Genomic DNA, 24,690 nt, shown 5'->3' on the forward strand with positions numbered 1-24,690 from the left:
TTTTTCACAGCTGAAGCACATTCCAGTATATGTATATGCCACATTTTCTTTATGCCATTTAACTGGCAATGGCCATGTGTATTGCTTCTACCTCTTGCCTATTGTGAATAATGCTGCCATGAAAATGGTAGGCAAATACCTTTTCAAGATCCTGTTTTCAATTCTTTTTCGTATATATCCAGAAGTGGGTTTGCTGGGTCATATGATAATTCTATTTTTAATTTTTTGAGGAACTTCTATATTTTTCCTGTACCATTTTATATCACCATCAACAGTATACAAGGGTTCCAATTTCTCCATATCACCAACACATCTTTGATAGTGGCTATCCTAATGTGTGTGAGGTGATATCTCATTATGGTTTTGATTTGCTTTTCCCTGATTAGTGATATTTAGCATCTTTCATATGCTTGTTGGCTATTTGAATATCTTCGGGTAAGTATTCAAATCTTTTGCCCATTTTTTTAAATGGGCTTTCGTTGTTGTTGGGTTGTAGGATTTCTTCCTTTTTTTGAGATGGGATCTCTGTCACCCAGGCTGGAGTGCAGTGGCATGATCATAGCTCACCGTAACCTCGAATGTCTGGACTCAATCCTCTTGCCTCAGCCTCCCTAAGTGCTGGGATTATAGGCACGAGCCATTATGCCTGGCTGGAATTCTTTATATATTATGGATATTAACCCCATATCAGATACTATAGTTTACAAATATTCTCCCATTCTGTAGGTTTCCTTTTCACTGATTTTGTTTTTCTTTTTTTTCTTTTTTGAGACAGTGTCACTCTGTCATCCAGGCTAGAGTGCAATGGCGTCATAGCTCACTGCAGCCTTGAACTGCCAGGCTCAAGTGATTCTCCTGCCTCAGCCTCCCAAGTAGCTGGGACTAGAGTCACGTGCCACCATGCCCAGCTAATTTTTTCACTGATTTTTCTTCTGTGTGGACATCTTAAAGTTTGATGTAGACCCATTTGTCTACCTTAGCTTTTGCCTCTTTCTGGTGTCATTGCCAAATCCAATACCATGAAGCTTTCCCACATGTTTTCTTCTAGGAGTTCTAAAGTTTCGGGTCTTACGCTTAGGCAGTTAATCCATTTTGAGCTAGTTTTTATATATGGTATAAGGTAAGGGTCCAACTTCAATCTTTTGCATGTGGCTAAGCAGTTTTCCCAGGATAATTGGTTGAAGAAACTATCTTTTCCCCACGTTCTGGTGTTTTCTTTAAAGATACAGGCTGTAGAAGTGGCCCAGGCCTTCCTACACCACCAGATTCTGGGTGCTCGCTACAGATTCTGCACATCCTCAAGATGTTTTCTAGAGCAGGTGCTAGTAGCCCTATTTTATAGATGAGGATGCCGAGGCTGAGTCCAAGTGACCCGCCCAAGGTCGCATAGTGAGGACATAGGTAGAGGTTGAGTTGTGATGGAAGACTTTGCTCAAGAGCTCATAGGCTCATGACCCCCTGGGGGCCGCACCCTGCTTTATTCCTAGCACGCCCGAAAGAATGAATGAACGGCTCAGGCACCGCGCCCACCTCCCAGCAAACCCCGGAGCTGCGACAAGCCCACTGCTCCGAGGGGGGGGGGGGGTGCGTGCCCGCCTCGCGCATGCGCGGCCCTACTCCACCACATCTTGGTCCTGCCTTTCTGCGCATGGCACGTCCCGCCTTCCCCCCTGCGCCGGGGCCGCGGTGGTACGCGCTGCCTCTGCTCGCCGTCCCTCCCCATCGGTTTCCGCGCGAAAAGCCGGGGCCGTCTGCGCTGCCTCCGCCTCTGCTGCAGCCTCCGAGATGCCGGCCCGCACCGCCCCCGCCCGAGTGCCCACGCTGGCCTCCCCGGCCATCTCGCTGCCTGACGATGTCCGTAGGCGGTAGGTGGCGCGGGGGACCACGGACTCTGGGGGAGGCACGGTTATGGGGGGGGCTCATTTCCCCTCGGGGCGGCCAGTGGCCGCCGCTGACAGGCGGGCGCGCATGCGCGGGGTGGCGCGGCGCGCACAGGCGCGCGGTGGCGGCGGTTGGCGGCGGCGGTTGGCGCGGGCAGGGTGGCACTTCCGGTCGCGCGCGCTCCGGCCGTTTGGCGCCAAAATGGGCCGAGGTTCCTCGCAGCTCCCTGGTGACTGGAAACTCGGGGAGGTTGTCTTTTCTGACCCCTAAGTAGAGCCAGCTTTGAGTTTGTCTCTGGGTCCCCTTCTCCAAGCAGCCGGGGGCCCGGCTCCTGACTCCAGCCTGGTCGCACAGGAAGTGGGCAGCCCGCGGTCTCCGGACACCCCTCAGCCCCCCGGCACTCCGGCCTCCACTTCCGGTGCCCTGCCTGGTCCCTGGGGGGCGTTTCAGGGGGTCCCTCGGTTTCCCCGAGCTGCGCATCCCGATGGCGGCCTCCAGAGACGGACTTCGCCGGTCGGGGCCCGGGCTCGGCCAGCTCAGGTTTGAGAGCCCAGTCTTCCATGGGGGGCTCCCTCCAGCACCTGGGACTGGGCGGTCCTTACCCCGCTGGGGAAAGTCATATTCTGGAAGGAACTTTTACCCGGCAGTGTAGGGCCAGGGCCCGGGCAGCATGAAGGCTGAGTGGCCTTTTCGAGTAAATCTGTGCCCGTGAGCTATGGGCATCCAGGAAGCCTTGCTAGTGAGAACTGGCTGTGCTTTCGTGTGTGTGTGTGTGTGTGTAAGGGGGAGTGAAAGATGGTGGCCAATGTCGGGGTCCCTGGCCATAGCAATTCATTCCTCTGTGGGACTTCTATGCACAAGAGCGGGGTGGGAAGACTGTCCCCAGCCTCTTGTTCTTGAAGGGCATCAGTTCATTCCTGAAAACTTGTGCCAAGTGAAGTGTGTATCAGTCACAGAAACCCTGACCAGGCCTGGACCCTTCCAACCGGATTTGTGAAACCACGTTTGCCATGTCTCTATTTCCCTGGGTTTGTGCCAGGCCAGTTCTGATTTGGGCTTTGGGGGCTGGAGTGGGGAAGCACAGATACTTGGTTAACTTGTTAACCATAGTTAGAGGAGAGGGGTATGTATTGATGAATAATCTGTACCAATATCCTTCGAAGATATAATTTGACTTAAAATGGAAATGGAATTAAGAAAGTACCTGGCTTCATGACATTACACCAAATTCAGAGAAGTTTGGGCCCAGCCTTTTCTTTTTTGAGACAGGGTCTTGCTCTGTCTCCCGAGCTAGAGTGCAATAGTGTCATCATAGCTCACTGCAGCCTTGAACTCCTGGACTCAAACGATCCTCCTGTCCCAGCCTCTTGAATAGCTGGGACTATAGGTGCCCACCACCACACCTGGCTAGTTTTTCTATTTATTTATTTATTTATTTATTTTTTTGAGACAGAGTCTCGCTTTGTTGCCCAGGCTAGAGTGAGTGCCGTGGCGTCAGTCTAGCTCACAGCAACCTCCAACTCCTGGGCTCAAGCGATCCTCCTGCCTCAGCCTCCCCAGTAGCTGGGACTACAGGCATGCGCCACTATGCCCAGCTAATTTATATATATATATATATATATATATATATTTAGTTGTCCATATAATTTCTTTCTATTTTTAGTAGAGACGGGGTCTCGCTCTTGCTCAGGCTGGTCTCGAACTCCTGGCCTCCAGTGATCCTCCTGCCTCAGCCTCCCAAAGTGCTAGAATTATAGGCGTGAGCCACAGCACCTGGCCGGCCCAGCCTTCTTGATAACTCTACTTCTACTGTCTTGCTGATGACCTTGGACAAACATATGCTGCCTCTGTATCTATAGACTAGGAATAATAACATGGGCTTTCAACTGGTGTTACATTAAATGAGAATATACCTGGCATATAAATGCTCACATGGTAGTGGCTAACTTAGCTGGCTTTTTTTCAGTTCTGCTAATCAATCATTAATTGTTTAACACTTTATATTATCTCATTTAATCCTTAAGAGTTCTTAAAAGTGACTGCTGCAAGAGTTAGCTGTCAGGAAGTAGGGATTCCTGCTGAGGTCTGCCTCTAGCCAAAACCTCTTTAATTAGGGGTTGCCAATAGGCCACTGGTTCAGGGGTTCTATTAGACTTGCACAAGTGTCTTGTTTAGCTGAATTTGAATACCTTCAGGTTAGTCTTACCATCCACTATTGGCTGGGCTTGGTGACTCACACTTGTAATCCCAGTAATTTGGGAGGCCAGGGGTGGGAGGATTGCTTGAGGTCAGGAATTTCAGACCAGCCTGAGCAACATAGCAAGACCCTGTCTCTACAAAAAAAAAAAAAAAGTGTGGTGGTGCGTGCCTATAGTCCCAGCTACTCGGGAGGCTGAGGCAGGAGGATCGCTTGAGTCTGGGTGTTTGAGGTTGCAGTTAACTATGACGACTACACTCCAGCCCTGGCAACAGTGTGAGACTGTCTCAAAAAAAAAAAAAAAAAAAAATTAAAAATCCACCATAGACCCTAATGTTCTTTGAACTAGAATACAGGAATAGCGTTAGTGTAGGCACTGGAGTTTTGGATGCTTGCTTTTGACCCTGTGGAATACACTGAAACTCAGCTTATATGACCCACTCACCAGATTTTTTTACACTTTGAAATATTTCATTGTACAGAAATAAACACGTAAACATGGCATCTAACAGTCCCTTAAACTTAGATTTATAAATGGAAGTATAACCCTTCTTGACTTAAAATTAGTAGAGAAGTGTAATCTACAATATAAGAGAAGTACCTCGGTCCAGTAGAATAAATACTGTAGGAGCTAAATAAATTAGGCCTGGCCTTCATTTATGCACCTTTGTCACTTCTGCTAACTTGTGTTTATACAGGTTGAGTATCCCTTATCTGAAATGCTAGAGACCAAAAGTATTTCGGATCTCAGATTATTTTTGGATTTTGGAATAGTCATGTCACTTAATGACGGGGATATATTCCGAGAAATTCATAGTTAAGTGATGCCATTGGGCAAACATCATAGAGTATACTTACACAAACCGGGATAGTATAGCCTGCTACACACCTAGGTTATATAGTATAGCCTATGGCTCCTAGGCTACAAACCTGTACAGCGTGTTACTATACTGAATACCGTAGGCATCTGTAACACAACGGTAAGTAGTTGTGTATCTAAACATAGAAAAGGTGTGGTAAAAATATAGTATTACTATCTTACGGGACTATTGTCATATATGCGGTCTGTCCTTGACCAAAACAGTATTATATGGTGCATGACTTTATTTGTATTCTACCTACCAGTTCTGCATCCCTAATCCAAAGTCTGAAACATTCCATTGAGCATTTCCTTTGAGTGTCATTGTCAGTGCTCAAAAGGTTACAGATTTTGGAGCATTTTGGATTTCAGATTTTCAAATCAGGGATACTCAACCTGTATGCAGCTTCTTTTTTCTTTTTTTGAGACAGGATCTGGCTCTGTTGCCCTGGTGTCATCATAGCTCACTGCAACCTCAAACTCCTGGGCTCAATTGATCCTCCTACCTCAGCCTTCCAAGTAGCTTGGACTATAGGCACACACTGTTACTCCCAGCTAATTTTTGTATTTTTTTTGTAGAGATAGTCTTGCTCATGCTCAGGCTTGTCTTGAACTCCTGGCCTCAAGCGATTCTCCCACCTAGGCCTCCCAAAGTGCTAGGATTACAGACATGAGCCACTGTGCCCGGCTGTAACTTCTTTTTTTAAACTCAAATATGGATCCATCAGATACACAATAGTAGAAAGTATTTTCAGTGTTTGGATTTCTAAGTCTTGAACTTCATTTTGAAGTATAATATACCCCAAGTCTTCTAAAAATCATGCCTTTCAGGGAAAGCCACATTTTTCTACTTGACTTCTTTCTTTAAGCTGCCATAATTTGCACGGCAAAAGTGATAGTGTCCCACTTGTCTTCCTACTGCCACTCAGATATGTTTTTTATAAAGTGCAAATTGTGATCCTCTTAAAACACAAGCTGCAGCCAGCAGTTTCCCTGTTCCATATACAGCTGGCACTCTTGGCCTGAAGTTCAGAATTCTCATCTGCCTGCCTGCCTGCCTCATTTTGTGCTTTTCTTAAGTCACACAGGCCTTCTTTCAGGTTCTCCGGGCTTGAGACCATGCAGTTTTCTTACTTTTAGAGATAGGGTCTTGCTCTGTTGTCCAGGTTGGAGTGTAGTGGCATGATCATAGCTCACTGTAACCTTGAATTCCTGTGCTCAAGGGATCCTCCTACCTCAGCCTTCTAAGTAGCTACAGGTGTGTGGCACCACACCCAGCTATTTCTTTATTTTTTGTAGAGATGGGGTCTTGCTGTGTTGCCTAGGCTGGTAATGAACTCTCGGCCTCAAGTGATCCTCCAGCCTTGGCCTCCCAGAGTGTTAAGAGTATAGGTGTGAGCCACCTTGCCTGGCCTGTTCATTCATTTTTAAGCCTTCCTCTCCAAGACAGCCCAGTTTCCCCGCAGTCAGAAGTGTGCTGAATTCTGTCGGTGCACCCTGCATGCTGCCTTTGCAACCCTGGAGCTGATTACTTCAGGGATTGTTGGCAGAGCACGTTTGCCTCATTCATTATATCTGCGGCTCTGAGCACAGTAGACTCTCAAATGTTTGCAACTTTCCCCTGTGTAGCCTGGATCTAGACACTGATGCTAGCAGCCTGCTTTGCACAACTAATTAGACTTTTAATTACTACAGCCTTCTTTTCTGCTCGTCTTTCTGTGATTAAGCTAGGTCTTGAAATTCTTAACTCTAGTAGTTCCATGGGTGCTACTGAGTAGGTATTGACTTGGGCAAAACTGAGTTACCTTTTGTAGTTCCGCTTCCCTGTGGTAGGATTCATATCCTGCCCCGCTGCCTACCAGTGTGGCTCATTCATCTGACCTCTTGGTGCCATGGTGTTTCTCTGTAAAATGGGGATGGGACTGCCTGCTTCATGGGGGAGTTGTGAAGAGTTGCTGAGAGCATTTATGCTCGAAGGCATAAATGTCTTAGAGCAGCACCTGCCCAGAGTCCTTCATCACGAGTTGTCACGTGGTCATGTTTGTACAGGAATACCTCGGACATACTGTGACTACCGAAATAAAGCGAATATTACAACAAGGAAAGTCACACAAAGTTTTTGGCTTCCCGGTTCATATAAGTCATCTTTATACTATACCATAGTCTATTAAAGTGTGCAATGGCATTATATCTAAAAAATATACTTAGAGATACTTTATTGCTAAAAAATGCTAGCAAACATCCAAGCCTTTGCTGGTGGAGGGTCTTGCCTCAATGTCGACGGCTGCTTACGGATGAGAATGGTGGCTGCTAAAGGTTGCAGTGGCTTTGGCAACTTCTTAAAATAAGACAGCAATGAAGTTTGCCACATCAACTGACTGTTCCTTTCACAAAAGATTTCTCCATAGTATGTGATGCTGTTTGATAGCATCTTACCCACTTTGAACTTTGAAAGAAGCTGGAGTTCTCTCACATGCTGCCACTGCTTTGTCAACTGTTCATGTGATATTCTCAGCCCTTTGTCATTTCAGTCCACAGCATCTTCAGTAGATTCTGTCTCAAGAAACCACTTTCTTTGCTCATCCGTGAGAAACAACTCCTCATTTTTTGTTTTATCGTGAGATTGCCGCCATTCAGTCACATCTTCAGGCTCCACTTCTAATTCTAGTTCTTTTTTTTTTTTTTTTTTTTTTGAGACAGTCTCGCTCCGTTGCCTGGGCTAGAGTGAGTGCCGTGGCATCAGCCTAGCTCACAGCAACCTCAAACTCCTGGACTTAAGCAATCCTACTGCCTCAGCCTCCCGAGTAGCTGGGACTACAGGCATGCGCCACCACGCCCGGCTAATTTTTTCTATATATATTTTTAGTTGGCCAGATAATTTCTTTCTATTTTTAGTAGAGACGAGGTCTCGCTCTTGCTCAGGCTGGTCTCGAACTCCTGACCTCGAGCGATCCACCCGCCTCGGCCTCCCAGAGTGCTAGGATTACAGGCGTGAGCCACCGCGCCCGGCCCTAATTCTAGTTCTTTTGCAATTTCTACCCCATCTGCAGTCCCTCCACTGAAGTCTTGAACCCCTCAGAGTCATCCATGACAGTTGGAATTGCCCTCTTCCAAACTTCTGTTAGCGATGATATTTTGATGTCTTGCCATAAGTCACCAGTGTTCTTATTGGAATCCATTATAGAATGGTGAATCCTTTCCAGAAGGTTTTCAATTGGCTATGCCCAGATCCATCAGAAGAATCACTGTCTGTGGCAGCTATAGCCTTAACAAAATGTATTTCTTAAAAAATAAGACTTAAAAGCCCAAATTACTGTCCTTGATCCATGGGCTGCAGAGTGGGTGTGCTAGCAGACATGAAGACAACACTCATCTTGTACGTCTCCATCAGAGCGCTTGGGTGACCAGGTGCGTTACCAGTGAGTAGTAATAATTTGAGTCTTTATTTTCTGAGCAGTAGGTATCAACAGTGGGTTTACGACATTCAGTAAACCATGCTATAAAGAGATGTGCTGTCATCCAGGCTTGGTAGTTCCATTTATAGAGCACAGACAAGGTAGGTATAGCATAATTCTGAAGGGCCCTAGGATTTTCATAGTGGTAATGAGCATTGGCTTCCCCTCAAAGTCACCAGCTACATTAGCCCCTGATAAGAGTCAACCTGTCCTTTGAAGCTCTGAAGCCAGGCATTGACTTCTGTCTATAAAAGTGCTAGAGGGCATCTTCTTCAATGTGAGGCTGTTTCATCTACGCTGAAAGTCTGTTTAATGTAGCCACCTTTTTAGATTATCTTAGCTAGATCTTCCGGATAACTTGCTGAGCTTCTACGTCAGCACTTGCTGCTGCTTGTACTTTTGTGTTACGGAGATGGCTTGCTTCTTTAAACCTCCATGAGCAAACCACCAAAAAGCTCTGAATTCCTGGTACCGTATTAGTTTTCAATTGCTGCCATAACAAATCACCACAAACTTAGTGGCTAAAATCAGACAATAGACATTATCTCACAGTTCTGTAGGTCAGAAACCTGGTATGGGTCTTGCTAGGTGGCAGTTGAGGTGTCAGCAGGTTATGTTCCTTTGTGGATGCTCTAGAGAATCTGTTCCTGTTTTTTGGGGGTGTTGGCAGAACTCGGTTTTTTGCAGTTGTGAGACTCGGTTTTCTTGCTGTCTCACCCCTTGGTTCATGCCTCTTCCTCCACCCTTAAAGCCTGGAACTCCAGGTTGAGTCCTCCCATCTCTCGCAGACCTTCTTCCATAGTTGCATCTCTTGAGAAAAGCCGCACAGCAGGTTCCATGTTCTTAAGGACTCCAGTGATTAGACTGGGCCCAGCCGGATGATCCAGGATAATCTCCCCATCTCCAGGCTATAACCTCAGTCATATCTGCAAAGTCTCTTTTGGCACGTAAGGTAACATAGTCACGGGCTCCAGGAATTAGGGCATGGACATCTTCAGGGAGTCTATTTTGCTCACTGTGGATACCCTCTCGGGCAGCTCTACCCCACCTGCCCTGCGGTCTTAAAGAGCGGGGTTAACAGAGCCTTGTAACTTCTCTTCCACGGTCTACTCCTACTTCCAAACAGTGTTTTAGACCAGCCCTTCTGGTTTAGGGGGTGTTAGAATAACTTAACCATTTTGTAATCTCTTCCTATCCAATCTATCAAATATTCCTGCCAGATTAACTTAAAGTGTGGCTCAGATACGGGGGGGATTCCATCTCCCCCATGACTCCTTGGATGGTTTGTTAACTACGGAGCAAACTTGATTTTTCAGCCTCGTGTTCCTCACCTCCCTCAAACTGTCACAGGTCGCCTCATCCCTGGATGTGCCTTTCCTGGCCGGCATGGTGGCCAGTCTCATATGTGTTCCTTGGGTGTTCCCTGCGCCAGCTTCCCTGACACGGGGTTCCTGTTTGGGCAGCTTCCTCTGCCCAGTTCACACAGAGCGCTCCACTCTTCTGATCCCTCCTTCCTGTTGCTGTTCATACCCTTTCTCTTGGGAAGCCCTCAGGCTTTTAACTATATTTGCCTTATTCCTTCATAGTTGTCTGTGTACCTCCTTACCTCCCTTCTGTGACTAACCTCTGAGGGAAGCAACGAGGAATGAATTGTAGGATCTCAGGCTGGGAGCTAAGGTTGTACTCCGAGTCCTCCGCTAGGCCCTTGGCATCTGTTTCTAATCCTCCTGGTTTCAGCAGATAGAAAGTTGGTGTCTTCATAGTTTTACTGGGGGAAGGGATGACTTTCCAGGGACCTCCTTCCTGCCAGCTCCTTGGTGCCTGCCCGGCTCCCATCTCCCACTCTGCAGCCAGGCAGGTTAAATCCAGTCTTCCCCAGGCAAGACGTTCTAGGTCTTCTGAAGGTGTTTTGGTCTCTTTTTGCCAGCTAAACATCCCAGTTCATAGCAAGGGTTGAAAGAGCTCAGGCCCACGGATCTGTCTCATGCCCAGCTGTTGAGAGGTGTCACCATTCTGAAAAGGGCACCGTGGTTGGCTTTGCGGTCATTTGAGCCTTGTCCTTCACACCTGATATAACTTCAGGATCAAGGGACTCTCCAGCTGGTGGAATTGAGCTGTGTCCTGCCGTAGTTTTATGAGCAGAGTGACCGAGAAGTCAGATGTACGGGGCTCTGCAGTGGGGCACGTGCCTCTAGCTGTAAGTCCTGAGTTCTGCGGCTGTCCTGGTGTAAGGCTCCTCCCGGGCCCGAGTTACTGTGAGAGTGGAATGATTCGTGCCTGGAAGGGACTCCCTGTGCTCCTGAAAATCTTGATTCCAAAGCTTCTTGAGACCAATTTATACGGTATATAGGACATACGGGATGTATTACCACTGTGTCTGCCGGGCGCCAAGAGTCTCTTCTATAGAAAGGCCATTCCCGACCACCCAGCAAGTCAGGAGGTCCCTGCCTAGTGGCTCTTCACTGGACCAATGTCACTTGCATTCCTGAGTCTGCTGCTCACACTTGTTCCCTGCAGAGGCCAGCTTGGAAGAGCTGTTTCTGCCCTTCAGGCTAGGAATAACTCAGTACCTAGTCTGTGTGGGTGCAGGGTGGGAGGGTCCTGAGATGGCGGAGGCCTGGTCCCTGCCCAGGGTGGCCTCCCTCCACTGACAGATACTTGCCTGGCTGGTTAGACCTGTTTTCTCCCCACTGTCTGCATCCAGCACCCAGGCTAGGAACAACAGCCTCCCCACTCCCGTCCCTTTCCTTAGTGTGTTCTCTTTTGTTCTTATTAGTTTCCCTGTTCCCCCCAAAAGAGGCCAGCCACTGTCTTCGATAATCCAGTCAGACCATGATTTTCTGGTCACACTCATGACAGTTCTGTGCTTCTAATTAGGTGCAAACATTCCAAGGATGAGCCTCGTCACACGCATGACAGTTCTGTGCTTCTAATTAGGTGCAAACATTCCAAGGATGAGCTCTCCAGTGAGGCACGAGCCAACTTTCCTGACTTCGTCTCTGTCTCCCCTGCGTGTGGGCACCCCCGGTGCCCCTGATGCTCTGACTCCATTTTACCATCAGAATGCTGCCACGGCCGGCTTCCCCACACATACCCTTCCCACAGCTGGCCTGTGGGAATACCAGCTGGCTGTTCCCCAGTGTCCTGTGGCCCTCCTTGGTACACTCATTCTGACACTAGCCACAGTGCGGCACACCCTTATACGGGTTCTTGTCAGACCCAACTGGAGAAAGATCCGCTGTAGGTCATTTAACTTCCAGAAGGACCCCAACTGTGCGATCTGCTCCCCCTTTACTGGTACCTTTTAAAATGACAGATATGGTGGCTCATGCCTGTAATTCCAGCACTTAAGGAGGCCGATGGGGGACGATTGTTTGAGGCCAGGGGTTCAAGACCAGCCTGGGCAATAGCAAGACCCCATCTCAACAAAAAATAAAAACTTAAAAAAAATTAGCCGGGCATAGTGGCACACACTTGTAGCCCCAGCTACTTGGGAGGCTAAAGCAGGAGGATGGCTTGAGCCCAGGAGTTCCAGGCTGCAGTCAGCTATGATGACACCAATGCATTCTAGTCTTGGCAACAAGAGTAAGACCTTGTCTCAAAAAACTAAAAATTCTGTTGTAGAGCTCCTGTATCATCTCACCAGCATCAGAAAAATGACCCTAAAAAGAGGAAACTTGTTCAGATCACAGATGACTTTCTGGTATTAGACAGTACAGTAGGACATTCTAGACATTGGAAGGGGTAGATAAAAACCACCATATTTATTTTTCTAACACTCATATAGTCAACTTGTTTCCAGAATTCTTTGAAACTGGGATTAATTCTTACAGGTAAACAATGTTGCTTAACAAGCATTTCTGTCTCCCCTGTCTTCTAGGCTCAAAGATTTGGAAAGAGACAGCTTAACGGAAAAGGTAATTTCCACCTTAATAACTTTTTAAATTACCAGATGTGACTATTTGACAGATACTTTGTGGCTCATAAAAAGAGGTTGGTTTTATGGAAGTGGAATTGGTTCTCTTTTCTATGAAGTTTCAGAGAGCTTGGATGTGCTGTTTGTTTCGTGTCTTCATTAACGTGCTGCCTAATACTAGTTTGCTCTTTGGTAACCCATTGGCAGGTTTACCAATCTAGGTTCCTAAACGATCAACTCTGGATTGTCATTTGTCCTGATGACACTGTTTTCAAGAGCACAGTTTTGCTCTAATAAACCATGATGCGTCTTCATCTCACCTCTTACCATCTCATTTGTCACCATTTTGGACACGGGAGTGAAGTGATTTTAATAGAAATACCATGACCATGTTTTGTGACTGTTTAGTTTTCTGGCTGAGACAGCATTCATTACCTGCTGTTCAGTCATTGTGATGTGACCAGGGAGCTTAACAACTTGTATGTTAGTCCATTAGTTCACAGCTTGGGAATTTGGGGACTGCTAAACCTATATCCTTCCCTTAGGAATGTGTCAAGGAGAAATTGAATCTCTTGCATGAATTTCTGCAAACGGAAATAAAGACTCAGTTATGTGACTTGGAAACCAAATTACATAAAGAAGAATTATCCGAGGTAAGTCAGTTGTCAGCATCCCAGCTTCTAGAAAAAAAGTCTTCTCCCTGGTAACTTGTCTGACCAAGGAGGCAGAAAATCCCCCACTCTCCCTGTTGCCTGATAATGATGAAGGAAACGCATGTGTTTCCTTGTTCTCTTCTTGCCACTTGTTTACATTCACTGCTACTTAAATTATCCTTTCCTGCTGTAGGAGGGCTACCTGGCTAAAGTCAAATCCCTTTTAAATAAAGATTTGTCCTTGGAGAACGGAGCTCATGCTTTCAGTCGGGAAGTGAACGGACGTCTAGAAAACGGGATCCAGGCGAGGGGTCCAGATCGCAGAGTGGGAATGGCAGAGGCAAACTCCCCCCCAAAGCCCATTTCCAAAGCTCGCACGCCGAGGAGGAGCAAGTCCGACGGAGAGACGAAGCGTAAGGACGCTTGACCCATTTTCCACCCTGGAGGTGGCTTTGGTTCCACATAAGAGGGCAGCCAAACCTGTACCCACATGTATCCCCTGGGCAGCATTTTCGAGTCTGTTTCTTGTGTATTCTTCTCAACTAGTAAGCACTGAGTACTTTCTGACTAGCTTACACGTGTACTTCTTTAAATTTTGTCTTTGTTTTCTCTTTTTTCTTTGTTTTTTTTTTTTTTTTTTGAGACGGAGTCTCACTCTGTAGGTGGCATCGTCATAGCTCACAGCAACCTCAAACTCCTGAGCTCAAGCCATTGTCCGGCCTCAGCCTCCCAAGTAGCTGGGACTACAGGCGCACACCACCATGCCCTGCTAATTTTTCTTTTTCTTTCTTTTTTTTTTTTTTTTAGTAGAGATGGGGTCTCACTCTTGCTCAGGGCTCAGACTGCTCTTGATCTCCTGAGCTCAGGCGATCCTCCCATCTTGGCTTCCTAGAGTGCTAGGATTACAGGTGTGAGCCACTGCGCCTGGCCCTAAATTTCATCTTTGACCAAGTATACAGTGTTAGATTCCAAAACATAGCTGTATTTGAGATGTATTAGATGACAGGGGCTATTAATATTCTTATTTCTAAGACATTATATGCCCAGTTAAGCTAAACATTTATTTTCAGATTCCTTCCCAGTTTATAAGTGAAGGAACTCTTCTGGATTATTTTTACTTTTTAATTTTAGAGACAGGGTCTCGCTCTGACACCCAGGCTAGAATACAGTGTGCGATCATAGCTCGCTGCGGCCTTGAACTCCTGGCTCAAGCGATCCTCCCACCTCAACCTTCTGGGAGTACAGGCATGGGCCACCACGCCTGGCTAATTCTTAAATTTTTTTTTGTAGAGACAGGCTCTTGGCTATGTTGCCCAGACTGGTCTCGAACTCCTGATAAGTGATCCTCCCACCTCGGTCTCCCAAAGTGCTGGGATTACAGGTGTGAGCCACTGTGTCTGGCCTGGAATTTTAAAAAACAAAAGAGGATGGGACTTGAACTTAGGTCTGATTCTCAGCCATTTTATCTTTTGGCAATGTAAGGAGAGGTTCTGTTTCTTTGCGTAGTTTGGGGTTTGGCCCCTCAAATAGGAGCTCAGTGGAACGGCTCAGCAAACTGGGAGGTGCTAATGACTGACACTGGCAAGCTGGTTATGGACTAGAATAAAAACCCAAAAGATGCTTAATCTTTGGAACCTGGCTTTCTGCAGTAGCTTGGTGATGGTCGAAGGACCACAACATTGCTGTGGACTGTTCTATTCATAGTGGCTTTTTTCTTTCTTCAAACAGCCGAAGCTTCACTTAGCCCCAGGATTACAAGGAAAACTACCAGGCAGACCACCATCACAACTCATTTCGCAAAGGGGTCAGTATATATTGAATTGGCAGTTGCCTTTTCTAGGGACCAGCTGTTTTTGATAAAATATGCATGAAATTGGTATGGTGTAAGTTAGCAGTTCTGTCTTGCCATATTGCATAGGTTTTGATCATGCACCTATAGTCACTAGACATTCATGAACAGCATCTCTGAAGACCTCATCTGTTCCTACTCTTACAGGAAACTTCAGCTACACACAGAATTGGGTATAGTGTAATGAACCACCAAACACTCATCACCCAGCGTCTGCAGTTATCAGCTCCTGGCCACTGTTTCATCTGTACCCCCATATGCTCTGTCCTCCCACCTGAATTATTTTAAAATAAATCCTAGACGTGTCACTTTGTCCATGCATATTTCAGTATATTTCTAGACAATGAGGTCTCTCTCTCTCCCAGACAGCTTTTTCTTTATTCGTATTTAGCAATAATTGCTAACACTTAGCAAACGGTCTTTTTTTTAGATATATAGCATCGGTAGCATGAGAACAGTCTTTTTTTTTTTTTTTTTTTTTTTTAAACTGTATAATACTGGTCTTTGTGCCTTATAAAATATAAGAACTCCTTACTATCAAATACAGTCAGAATTCACATTTCCCCGTTTGTGGCGAACAAGCCACGTGGCAAACAAACAGCACTTACCTGATTTGTTCCTTAAGGTTTGCAAGTCATAGATTCCTTCCCTCTTATTCTCTTACCATTTGCTGGAAGAAATTAGTTCGTTTGTTCAGCAACGGCTCTAGGCTTGGCCTATGGCATCCTGGTGGTGGTTCGTGTGTTCCCTTGGATTTCCTGTAAACTGACAGAGCTAGAGGCCTGGGCAGATTCCAGCTTTTCATTTTTTGAGGCTGACTTCTTCACAGAAGATGCTTTGTCCTTCCATGAGAGGTGCGTCATGTCCCTTCTGTGACGCTATCAGCCATTGATCAGTAACTTCTCAGGGCTGGCAAGATGGCGATACGATATTCTAAACCTGTCATTCAAAGAAACACTAAACTTGAAGCCTGTTTCATCAACTTGGCATTAAGGGGCCCCTCCTGGGAGTGAAGAAGGCTTTCATTCCCTGAGTCTGTCCCGCAGAGAGTCCTTTCAGCAAGGATGACTGTAAGTCACGTAAAGTCTAGAGGTCTAGGGTCTTGCTGAACTAACGGTTGGCTTCACTGTATGTGACAGCCCTGCCAAACGGAAGCCCCCAGAAGAGTCTGAAAGAGCCAAATCGGACGATTCTGTCGAGGAAGAAGACAAAGACAAGGTAGGACTGGCATCTTCATTTCTTAACCCTACCTTGTTTTGGTATATTTGCCGATTATTGTGATATTACATGTGGTTTGTATAAATGATTAAAAACCTTGTCTAATCAGGGTTCTCCAGAGAAACAGAACCAATAGAGACAGTGTGTGTGTGTGTGTGTGTGTGTGTAGAGAAAGAGATTTATTTTAAGGAATTAGCTCACAAGATTGTGGAGGCTGGCAAGTTTGAAATTTGCAGTGGGGGATGAAGGTCCAAGGAAGAGTTGATGTTGCAGCTCAAGTCTGAAGGCTGTTCTACAGGCAGAATTTTATATGTACACAAATATTCAGATTTATGTATATATGTTCCATATAACATAGTACAGCGAGATTCTGTGTACCCTTTACCCAACTTTCCCCAATGGTAATAACATCTTAGAGACTAATACATCAAAACCAGGAAATTGACATTGGTACATTGGTACCATCTGTAGATTTTATTCAAATGGCACCATTTTCGGGGGGTGTGTGTGTGTGTGTGTGTGTATAGTTCTATGCAGTTTTCACAGGTGTGCACAGATTTATGTAACCTCCACCTCAAACGGCTGCAGATCTGTTTCATCACCACAATTAAATAAACCCATGTTACCCTGGAGATGGAAAATCGTATTAACTTAGGGAAACAATGTACTAGGGCATTCATCTGAGAAAAGAGCTACTATTCCATTTAGGTTGTCAGCATCACTTCCTGATATGAATCTCAAATTACCACTTTGGCTTTGCTTTACTCTGATAGTAAAGAATTCTTGACATGAGGTAGAGAATCTTTGATTTTTTATGTAGCATCCCTGGGCGGACTCTAGCAGGCAGCCATGTGCTGGCCTTACTGCTGGCCCTTGCCTTTGTTTTGGGGGTGGCGGCAGGTAACAGCACCAGACCAGAGTTTCCCAGATCTTCTCCCCCAATCCCAGACCCCCCCAACCCTGTTTTTAACCACATCAAATGTATTCACTTACTCTTTTGATTTATGCTTTTACTGTTTGTCTTCCCTCAAAACAAATATTCTTGTCTTTTGTTCTTCCTTCCCTCCACACAGGATGAGAAGAGACGTAGATTTGTATCCAAAGAACGGTAAGAATAGTTACTACACCTGTCTTTTTGCTCTGAATTGGTTATGTAATCTTGATCATGAAATTACTTTTCCGGAAAGTGTAAAAAGAGCTTTTTAGTGAGTTGCTATGGCAACCACAGCCCTCTTGAATTAGGGGTCAGATTATTAACCTTTGGATTCAGGTAGAATTCTCCTTCGTGGCAAAGAATGAATTGAGGGCAGCTGGCATTGCTTATCAGAACCAGTTTTAACTCATATTAAATACTAAATATTCAAGGAGTCTGTGTCTTACAGGGGTCTTGGGATGAAGACTTCTTTGGGGGCTAGGAAAGAGGATCTTAGGAAAACTGCTTCCAGGGGAGATGTCTGTGTCAGTCATACTTGGGGTATTTGTTATTTTGTCTAACAGAGTTGCTAGACCTCTTCCTGCAGAAGAGCCAGAAACAGAAAAACCGGGAATACACACCGAAAAGGAAGAAGAAAGAGATGAAAAAGTAAAGCTTTGTCTCCTCCAAGTTTGTTATTTCTGCCTTAAATGCTGCAGTCCCTATTTGGTTCCAGGGAGGGGGACAGCAGGTGGGGAACATGTAGGAACAGAATGGATCTCTCCAGGAATCAAAATGGCTAAGACACTTCTCACACTTGCTCTTCTGGTGGTTGTCTACATGGAGGGTGGGTTATAAGGTTGTGGTGATAGTAACGACCTCAGTGGGGGCTTAGGCTGACGTTTGCTACTTACTTGGCCGCAAAGCTTTAGTCTGTCCCCTCACCCACCTGCCTTTCGCTGACAAGGTCTTCGTGAAGATCCAACTTTCAAATATGGGAGGTGCCAAAATTCTATAGCATCATCCACATATAAAGTTGCTTTCTTCTCTGAGATCAGACCAGCCCTTTTCCCAAACCTCCAGTTCCTTTGTAAAATCCACAGGTTCACAGTTCTGTGCGGTACAGATGTTGGGTTCCATTTTGGTTTAGTTTTGTGGAGTAAGATGTTCATTAGAAATTTCTTACAAACTCAGGTGGGTGGCGAGAGCCTTATTGGGCACCTGTTAAAGGATGGATGCCCATTATTTTTCTGTAATGGATGATCATCTAAGACATTCAATAATTCTTGAACCGTTTGGTACTTGAAGCTAGTCCCTAATTGACCGCCTTTTCTACCCTGACACTAGTTAACAGTAGACAGAGGTTGCAGTTGGTGCACACCTTGAATTCATTTCATAACAAGCAGTCCTGGTGGGCTGGTTCAACCACCACCTTCCAAAGAAAGGAACCTGGGGCAAGATTAGAATCCCTTGCCTGTGGTCACTGGGTCAGGATCTCTCCTTGTGGTAGGAAGGTCTGCAGCATGTTTCTTACCACCACCAACCTTTGTGGGCTCTTTACAAACTACCACCTGTGGAGTTTCTGAGTCTGAATTCGACTTGTGTGATTTTCCGGTGAGGTGTATCTAGCTCATTAAACTCAGTCTCCCAACGGCACGTTGTCGTGTTTGAGATGGATCTGCTCTCCAAACTGGGCCATCCTGCCTCCTTCCTGGGAATCTGTAATAAAGTTATTGTCTGAAGTTGTCAACACTTACTGATGACAGCAATTTTGAGGTAAAAATACTTAAACTGCAGCATTATAGGATCTATTTTCTAAGAGTTTAATTTCCTGTCTACTCAGACCACTGAAGGGGAAGAAAAGTGCTGTCTTGGAGGTAGACAATCTTTCATGTCCACCCTCTGGGCTATAGGATCAGTTTTAGATATCTTATTTCCATAGGATAATAGAAGGATCAGGACCAAATGGAAAAAAAATTAACTAGTCTTTTCTCCTCCCTGTTTAGGAAGAAAAGAGACTTAGAAGTCAAACCAAAGAACTGTAAGTATAGTTAACATGCCTCTGTGCTTTATGCTGTGAGACTTAATTTCAGACGATGTTCTGGTAAAATAATGGGTTGGTGCAGAGCATTAGGGACGCCAATCACACGTGTAGCATGTGGGTAGGTTCTGCTTGTGAATGTCAGACCACCACAGCAAAGGCTGAGGTCAGCCTGGATTCTTGTTCCTGACCCCAAGCCCTTCCTCAGGGCCGGTCACACAGCACTTTGTTGTGTGGTGATGACAGGCCATCGAGTGAGCAGCTGTGTCAGTCACCTGTCACTGAAAATGCTGTGTAACAAACCACCCCCAACCCCAGAGGCTTAAGGCAGTGAGTGTTGTGGAGCTCGGCGGCTGTCAGTTGATCTGGGCCTGGCTTGGCGGGGGCAGCGGGGCTGGCCTGCTTCTGCCCCACAACTTGGCTAGCCCAGGCACACTCACGTGGCCATGGCAGAAGTGAAAAGTAGCACCTTTCAAGCCTCTGCTGACATCCAGTTGGCAGAAACAAATGCAGAGACTGGACCCGAGTCCAGGGGTAGGCAGAACACCCAGCCTGCGTGGCGGGGCCCTGGCAGAGGACGAGGTGAAACGTCAGGCCCTTGTGTGCCGTCCACGAACCCGCACGGGCCAGACACACGTTTGCCTCCACTGCAGGCAGCATTCCCATCAGCCCATGGGAAATCAGTGGAGTCCCGTTATCTGTTTTTTTGTGTTAAACCACTGGTGTCATGGGTCAACAGTAATGTGAAGTGTTGATGGTATTTCTGACGATCGTAAGTCCTAAAGTGACAAATGCCTCTTGGGGTTCCCGCAGTGAAGACAGGTAGCCCAGACTCTAGATCTGGGAGGAGCTGGTGTAAGAAGCCCTCTTTGGCCCGCTTGGCAGGGTGTCAGGGCCCCTGAGCTGACTAGTGTGTGTCTTCTGTGGCAGAACAACTAAACAGAGATCCAAGGAGGAGCCGGACAGAGAAGCCAGACCTGGAACTCACGCTGACGTGGACGAAGAAGATGAGAAAGTGAGGGCGGGATCTTCCCATTTCTTAGCTCTGCCGTTGGGTTGGCAGAAGTGGCATGGAGTTGGGCCCTGGGTTCAAATCCAGCCACATCTACCCAGAGGATGGCTCTGGGCAAGTCACCTCATCCCTGTCTTAGGTGTTAGAGGTTGCCGTGTGTCTGTGCCTGAAGCCTAGTGAGTGTGCAGTGGTCCTCTGTCCGTCCAGCATTCGGGAGAGGGCCTGTGTGTGCCTAGGCTGAGGCCCCTCCACTGTGAAGGCTCCGCGGACAGTCAGCTGAGACATGCATGCCAACTGTGCCTCGGGTCCTTACTTGCCCCTTTAGTTTTTCTGAGTCTAGCACTCCCCTCACCAGCCTCCCACTTCCATTTCAGCCAAGTGAACACATTTAAACCCTAAAACATCATATGTGGACCCAGGGCTGGGCCTCTGTAAAAGTATAGGACAGCAAGGTTATCTGCAGGGCTGTCCTGCTGCCTGAACTCTAGGGTCATCTGGGGGACGTCCCTGGACCCTGTAAAAGAGGGTGAACTGGGAGAATCCCAGGATGGTCGCTGTGGTTTTCTGCCTGTCAAGATTGCCGGGTTGTGAGCATTCTCCCTTCTGCCCTGGTTGGCAGTGGGCCTCTGTTCTCATCCTGTAGTGGAGGAGCCTTTTGGTTCCATCCCCAGCTTGCTGTAGCACCTTCCTGTCTCTCACCTTTTCTACCTAGATATGGTTACCTTACTGTCAGCACGGGATCCATTCAGACTAGCAAGATCTAATGGTGTAGTCAAACTGCTTCCTGTCCTCTGCCGGAAACTGGCAGGGGCTTGAAATCACACAGTCAGCACTTCTGCCTCATTGTCAGCTTTTATAGCTTCATAAACCCGCCGTGGATTTGCTGCTTTGTGAAGAACTAAATGAATAGATTTATCAGTAAGATATTATTCTTTATATACAGGCTCAGAAAATACTAGTTTGTCCATATATAATATAAGAAGGTGTTAGTAAACAAGTTGGGGATTCCTACTTTTATTAATTTTCCATGCTAGTTTCCTAAGTTTGATTTTCTTTAAAAACTTTTTTTTTTTCTGCTATCCCAGTTCCTTGCTATATGAAGTCTTTATCCCTGACCAGAGGACACATGGAGCTGTAGGCATTTTGTCTAACCAAAATGTCTATAATATTCCCTTCTATGCTGAGCTATCCGAGGACGGGGGTTGGCAAACTATGGCCCGCAGGCCAAACCCGGCCCGCTGCCTGTTCTTATAAATAAAGTTTTATTGGAACACGCCTTTTCGTTTACCTATTGTCTGTGGCTGCTTTTGTGCTACAGTAGAAGACTTGAGTAGTTCCGACCACATGGCTCACAAAACCAAAGATGTTTATTGCCTGGCCCTTTACAGAAACAGTTTGCCAACCCTGGTCTAAGAGATTCTTTAGCATTCTCTTGTTTGAAGGGGTGGAGAGCAAAGGAAGTGAAAGTCTGACGCCTCCTCTCTACCTGGTGGATCTGCCCAGGCCTTCCTGTGCTCTAGTTTCAAGCTGAGATCTTTACCGATAAGTGGTGTTCGCTTTTCATCTTGCTCTCAGACACTAATTTTCCCCTTTCTCTCTCCACTTCCCCCCACCCCCACGTTTCCCCGGCTCAGGATGAGAAGAGGCACAGAAGTCAACCCAAAGATCTGTAAGTGGTTAAAATGCTCGTGCCTTCGTGTCATCTTACTCACCGAGACACTTGTTCTAGACACCAGTCATGACGCAGACGTGTGTAGGGAATTGCCGATGCTGTCTGAAGACTGGATCGGCTGGGGCGGGGTTAGATACCCAGTCAGTCACGCTCGGGGCCCGTCCTCACCCTCTGCAACTGCAGGGTCACATGTGTCACTTCCAGGCCCCACGTCTCAGGGGACGGCCAGGGATTCCGAAGGCCTTGTCTCAGGGCAGCGAGGCAGCAACGTGCCTGCAGAGCCCCCGTCAGTGTTCTGCTTTTCGCTAGGAGAGGCATTTTCTGTGTTTGTCACTTGCCATGCAAGTCAATGATATCGTTAGTGTTTCTGAGCTAACGTTTGCTGCGTTCACCCGACAGAGCTGCCAAAAGGAGACCTGAGGAAAAGGAGCCCGAGAGAGCTCACCCGCAGGTGTCTGAGGACAAGGACGAGGATGAAAAGGTAAAGGCCTTAGTTCTCAGTTTTACTTTATTTCAGCCCCCACCCCCGCATTGGTGGGGTATGTTAAAGTGATGAACTTTTAATGAACTTTTTTATTATGGAAATATTCAAATGCAGGTTGGGGGAGCCCCATGGCCTCATCAGTCTGTAACGCTTAGCAACTCTCGGCCAAGCAGGTTTCAGCCAAACCCTACCTGTTCTCCTGCCCTCACCCTCGCCCCTGGGTGCTGTCGGGCAGATCCCAGATGCATTGCTGAAGTGTGTGCAGCAGAAACATCTCTAACGGAGGGGACTCTCATTTTAAACACAAGCACAACACCATGGTCAGACAGACATAGTAACATCAAACATCTAGTCTGTGCTTGGATTGCCCTAGTTGTCTGTTTTGTTTCTTTAGTTTGTTGGAGTTGGGACCCACACGAGGTCTATGTACAGTGTGTGGTTGAGGTCCGTCCTCAATACCTCTCCTGTACTTTCCTGTACCCTCTTTGATTTGTGACTTGGGGGCGGATTGTCTGTGGCTTCCTGGATTCTGGATTTTGCGAGTGGCATCTCCCCCACCACTGTCTCCTGCAGACTGGGTGACCACGTGCAGGTATTTTGTTCTCAAGAGAACACCTGAGGTACTGTGTGCCTTCTGTCGCACCACACCAGGAGGCGGCGTTGTCCCTTGGTGACATTAAAATTGGTCCCTGGGCTCAGGTGCTGTCTGCCTAATCCATTCATCAGAAAGTCCTCTCCGTTTTCTATCTGTTATTTTTATTTGCCATTGCCTAAATCCATTATTTCACTAGGAGTTGTGAAGTAGTAGTGTTCTGTCATTCCTGCATTTACCTGAATTAATTCTAGAAATACATTTCTCCTGGGATTGGTCTCCTGGGGCTGCCATAGTAAAATACCCAGATTAGGTGGCTTCGATAGCAGACCTTTATTTTCTCACAGCTCTGGAGGTTAGAAGTCCAAGATCAGGGTGCCAGCAGGGTTAGTTGCTAGTGAGGCCTCTCTAGCTCACATACAGCCACCTTCTTGCTGTGTCCTCACATGGCCTTTCCTCTGTGCTTACAGGTGGAAAGAAAGTGGGCTGATTGCTCTTCTTTCTATAAGGACATCAGTTGTATTGGATCACGGCCCCCCCTTATGACCTCATCTAAGCTCAATTACCTGCTTAAAGGCCCTAGGTCCAGGCCAGGCGTGGCGGCTCACGCCTGTAATCCCAGCACTCTGGGAGGCCGAGGCGGGAGGATCGCTTGAGCTCAGGAGTTCAAGACCAGCCTGAGCAAGAGCCAAGACTCTGTCTCTACTAAAAATAGAAAACTTAGCCAGGTGTGTTGGCTGCACCTGTAGTTCCAGCTACTTGGGAGACTGAGGCAGGAGGATCACTTGAGCCCAGAAGTTCAAGGTTGCAGTGAGCTGTGATGACGCCACGGCACTCTACCCAAGACAATAGAGCAAGGCTCTGTCTCAGAAAAAAAAAGCCCTATGTCCAAATAGTCACATTGTGGGTTAGGGTTTTAACAAGAATTTGGGGGGGGAAAGGGACAAAATTCAGTCCATACATCCCTCAATTATTTGCTTACCTTGACATGCCACTTACACAGGAAAGCTAAAGTTTTGAAAAATTGTTCTCTCTTACAAATCTTTAAGGAAGTCTTTAGTTATACAACTTTTGTTTTGTTTTGTTTTGTTTGAGACAGAGTCTTGCTCTGTTGCCTGGGCTAGAGTGCCGTGGCATCAGCCTAGCTCACAGCAACCTCAAACTCCTGAGCTCAAGTGATCCTCCTGCCTCAAGCCTCCCGAGTAGCTGGGACTACAGGCATGCGCCACCATGCCCTCTTAACTTTATATATGTATTTTTAGTTGTCCATATAATTTCTTTCTATTTTTAGTAGAGACGGGGGTCTCGCTCTTGCTCAGGCTGGTCTCGAACTCTTGACCTTGAGCGATCCTCCCACCTCGGCCTCCCAGAGTGCCAGGATTACAGGCGTGGGCCACCGCGCCCGGCCTGACTTTTGAATATAAGGTTTTAGACACTGGGGGGAGTCAGGTCGCACCTGCTGCTGCTCTGACCACTTCCTCTTCACCTCTGGCCAAGCCTTGGGATAATCAGCACGTGGGACGTCCTTAGCTCTGAAACACTAGCCACATGCAAAACACTTTCTTACCCTTTATTCCTGTTTTTGTTTTCCCCATGTAGGAGGAGAAAAGACGTAAAACGACACCCAAAGAACCGTAAGAATTTACTTTTGCCTTTATTTTTAATCGGGCAGTGCCCAAACCAGAATGGATTCAGAGACACTGCCTGTTTTTGTCGTCATACAAAGCAGATTGCAATATTTAAATGATTGTTCTTAGAAGGGAAAGACGGCTTTCGATGAATTGCTAGAGCAGCCTTAGCTTCGTGTGGGATCGGGCCTGTGATCGCAGGACCGAGGTGATCCAATTCTGTCGTGTTAGGTGGGATTGCCCCGTGCCAAAGAGCCACTTGGGACTTAGCGCCTGGCTCTTAACTGCAGCGGTGGGTGCTCGCCTGGATTGGGTGCATT

The 24,690-nt window shown here is 46.7% G+C and overlaps 1 protein-coding gene across 3 annotated transcripts in view; it reads left to right on the top strand.

The window, feature by feature from the left end:
• Positions 1–1,738: 1,738 nt before the first annotated feature.
• Positions 1,739–24,690, top strand: part of DNMT1 (DNA methyltransferase 1) — a 42,463-nt gene continuing 19,511 nt past the window's right edge. For 2 of the 3 annotated variants that reach the window (XM_069478870.1, XM_069478862.1), the window contains exons 1-13: positions 1,739–1,865; positions 12,273–12,309; positions 12,854–12,961; positions 13,155–13,374; positions 14,690–14,765; positions 15,950–16,028; positions 17,102–17,136; positions 17,526–17,610; positions 18,948–18,982; positions 19,913–19,997; positions 21,629–21,663; positions 22,066–22,147; positions 24,342–24,376. In XM_069478870.1, the coding sequence (XP_069334971.1) occupies positions 1,786–1,865; positions 12,273–12,309; positions 12,854–12,961; positions 13,155–13,374; positions 14,690–14,765; positions 15,950–16,028; positions 17,102–17,136; positions 17,526–17,610; positions 18,948–18,982; positions 19,913–19,997; positions 21,629–21,663; positions 22,066–22,147; positions 24,342–24,376 (992 nt within the window). In that variant the 5' untranslated portion in view covers positions 1,739–1,785. Of the gene's footprint in view, positions 1,866–12,272; positions 12,310–12,853; positions 12,962–13,154; positions 13,375–14,257; positions 14,265–14,301; positions 14,343–14,689; positions 14,766–15,949; positions 16,029–17,101; positions 17,137–17,525; positions 17,611–18,947; positions 18,983–19,912; positions 19,998–21,628; positions 21,664–22,065; positions 22,148–24,341; positions 24,377–24,690 lie in introns of all 3 variants that reach the window. The other variant, XM_069478878.1, reaches the window with a different exon arrangement.

Source organism: Eulemur rufifrons, chromosome 2, assembly GCF_041146395.1.
Source record: "Eulemur rufifrons isolate Redbay chromosome 2, OSU_ERuf_1, whole genome shotgun sequence".
NCBI lineage: Eukaryota > Metazoa > Chordata > Mammalia > Primates > Lemuridae > Eulemur > Eulemur rufifrons.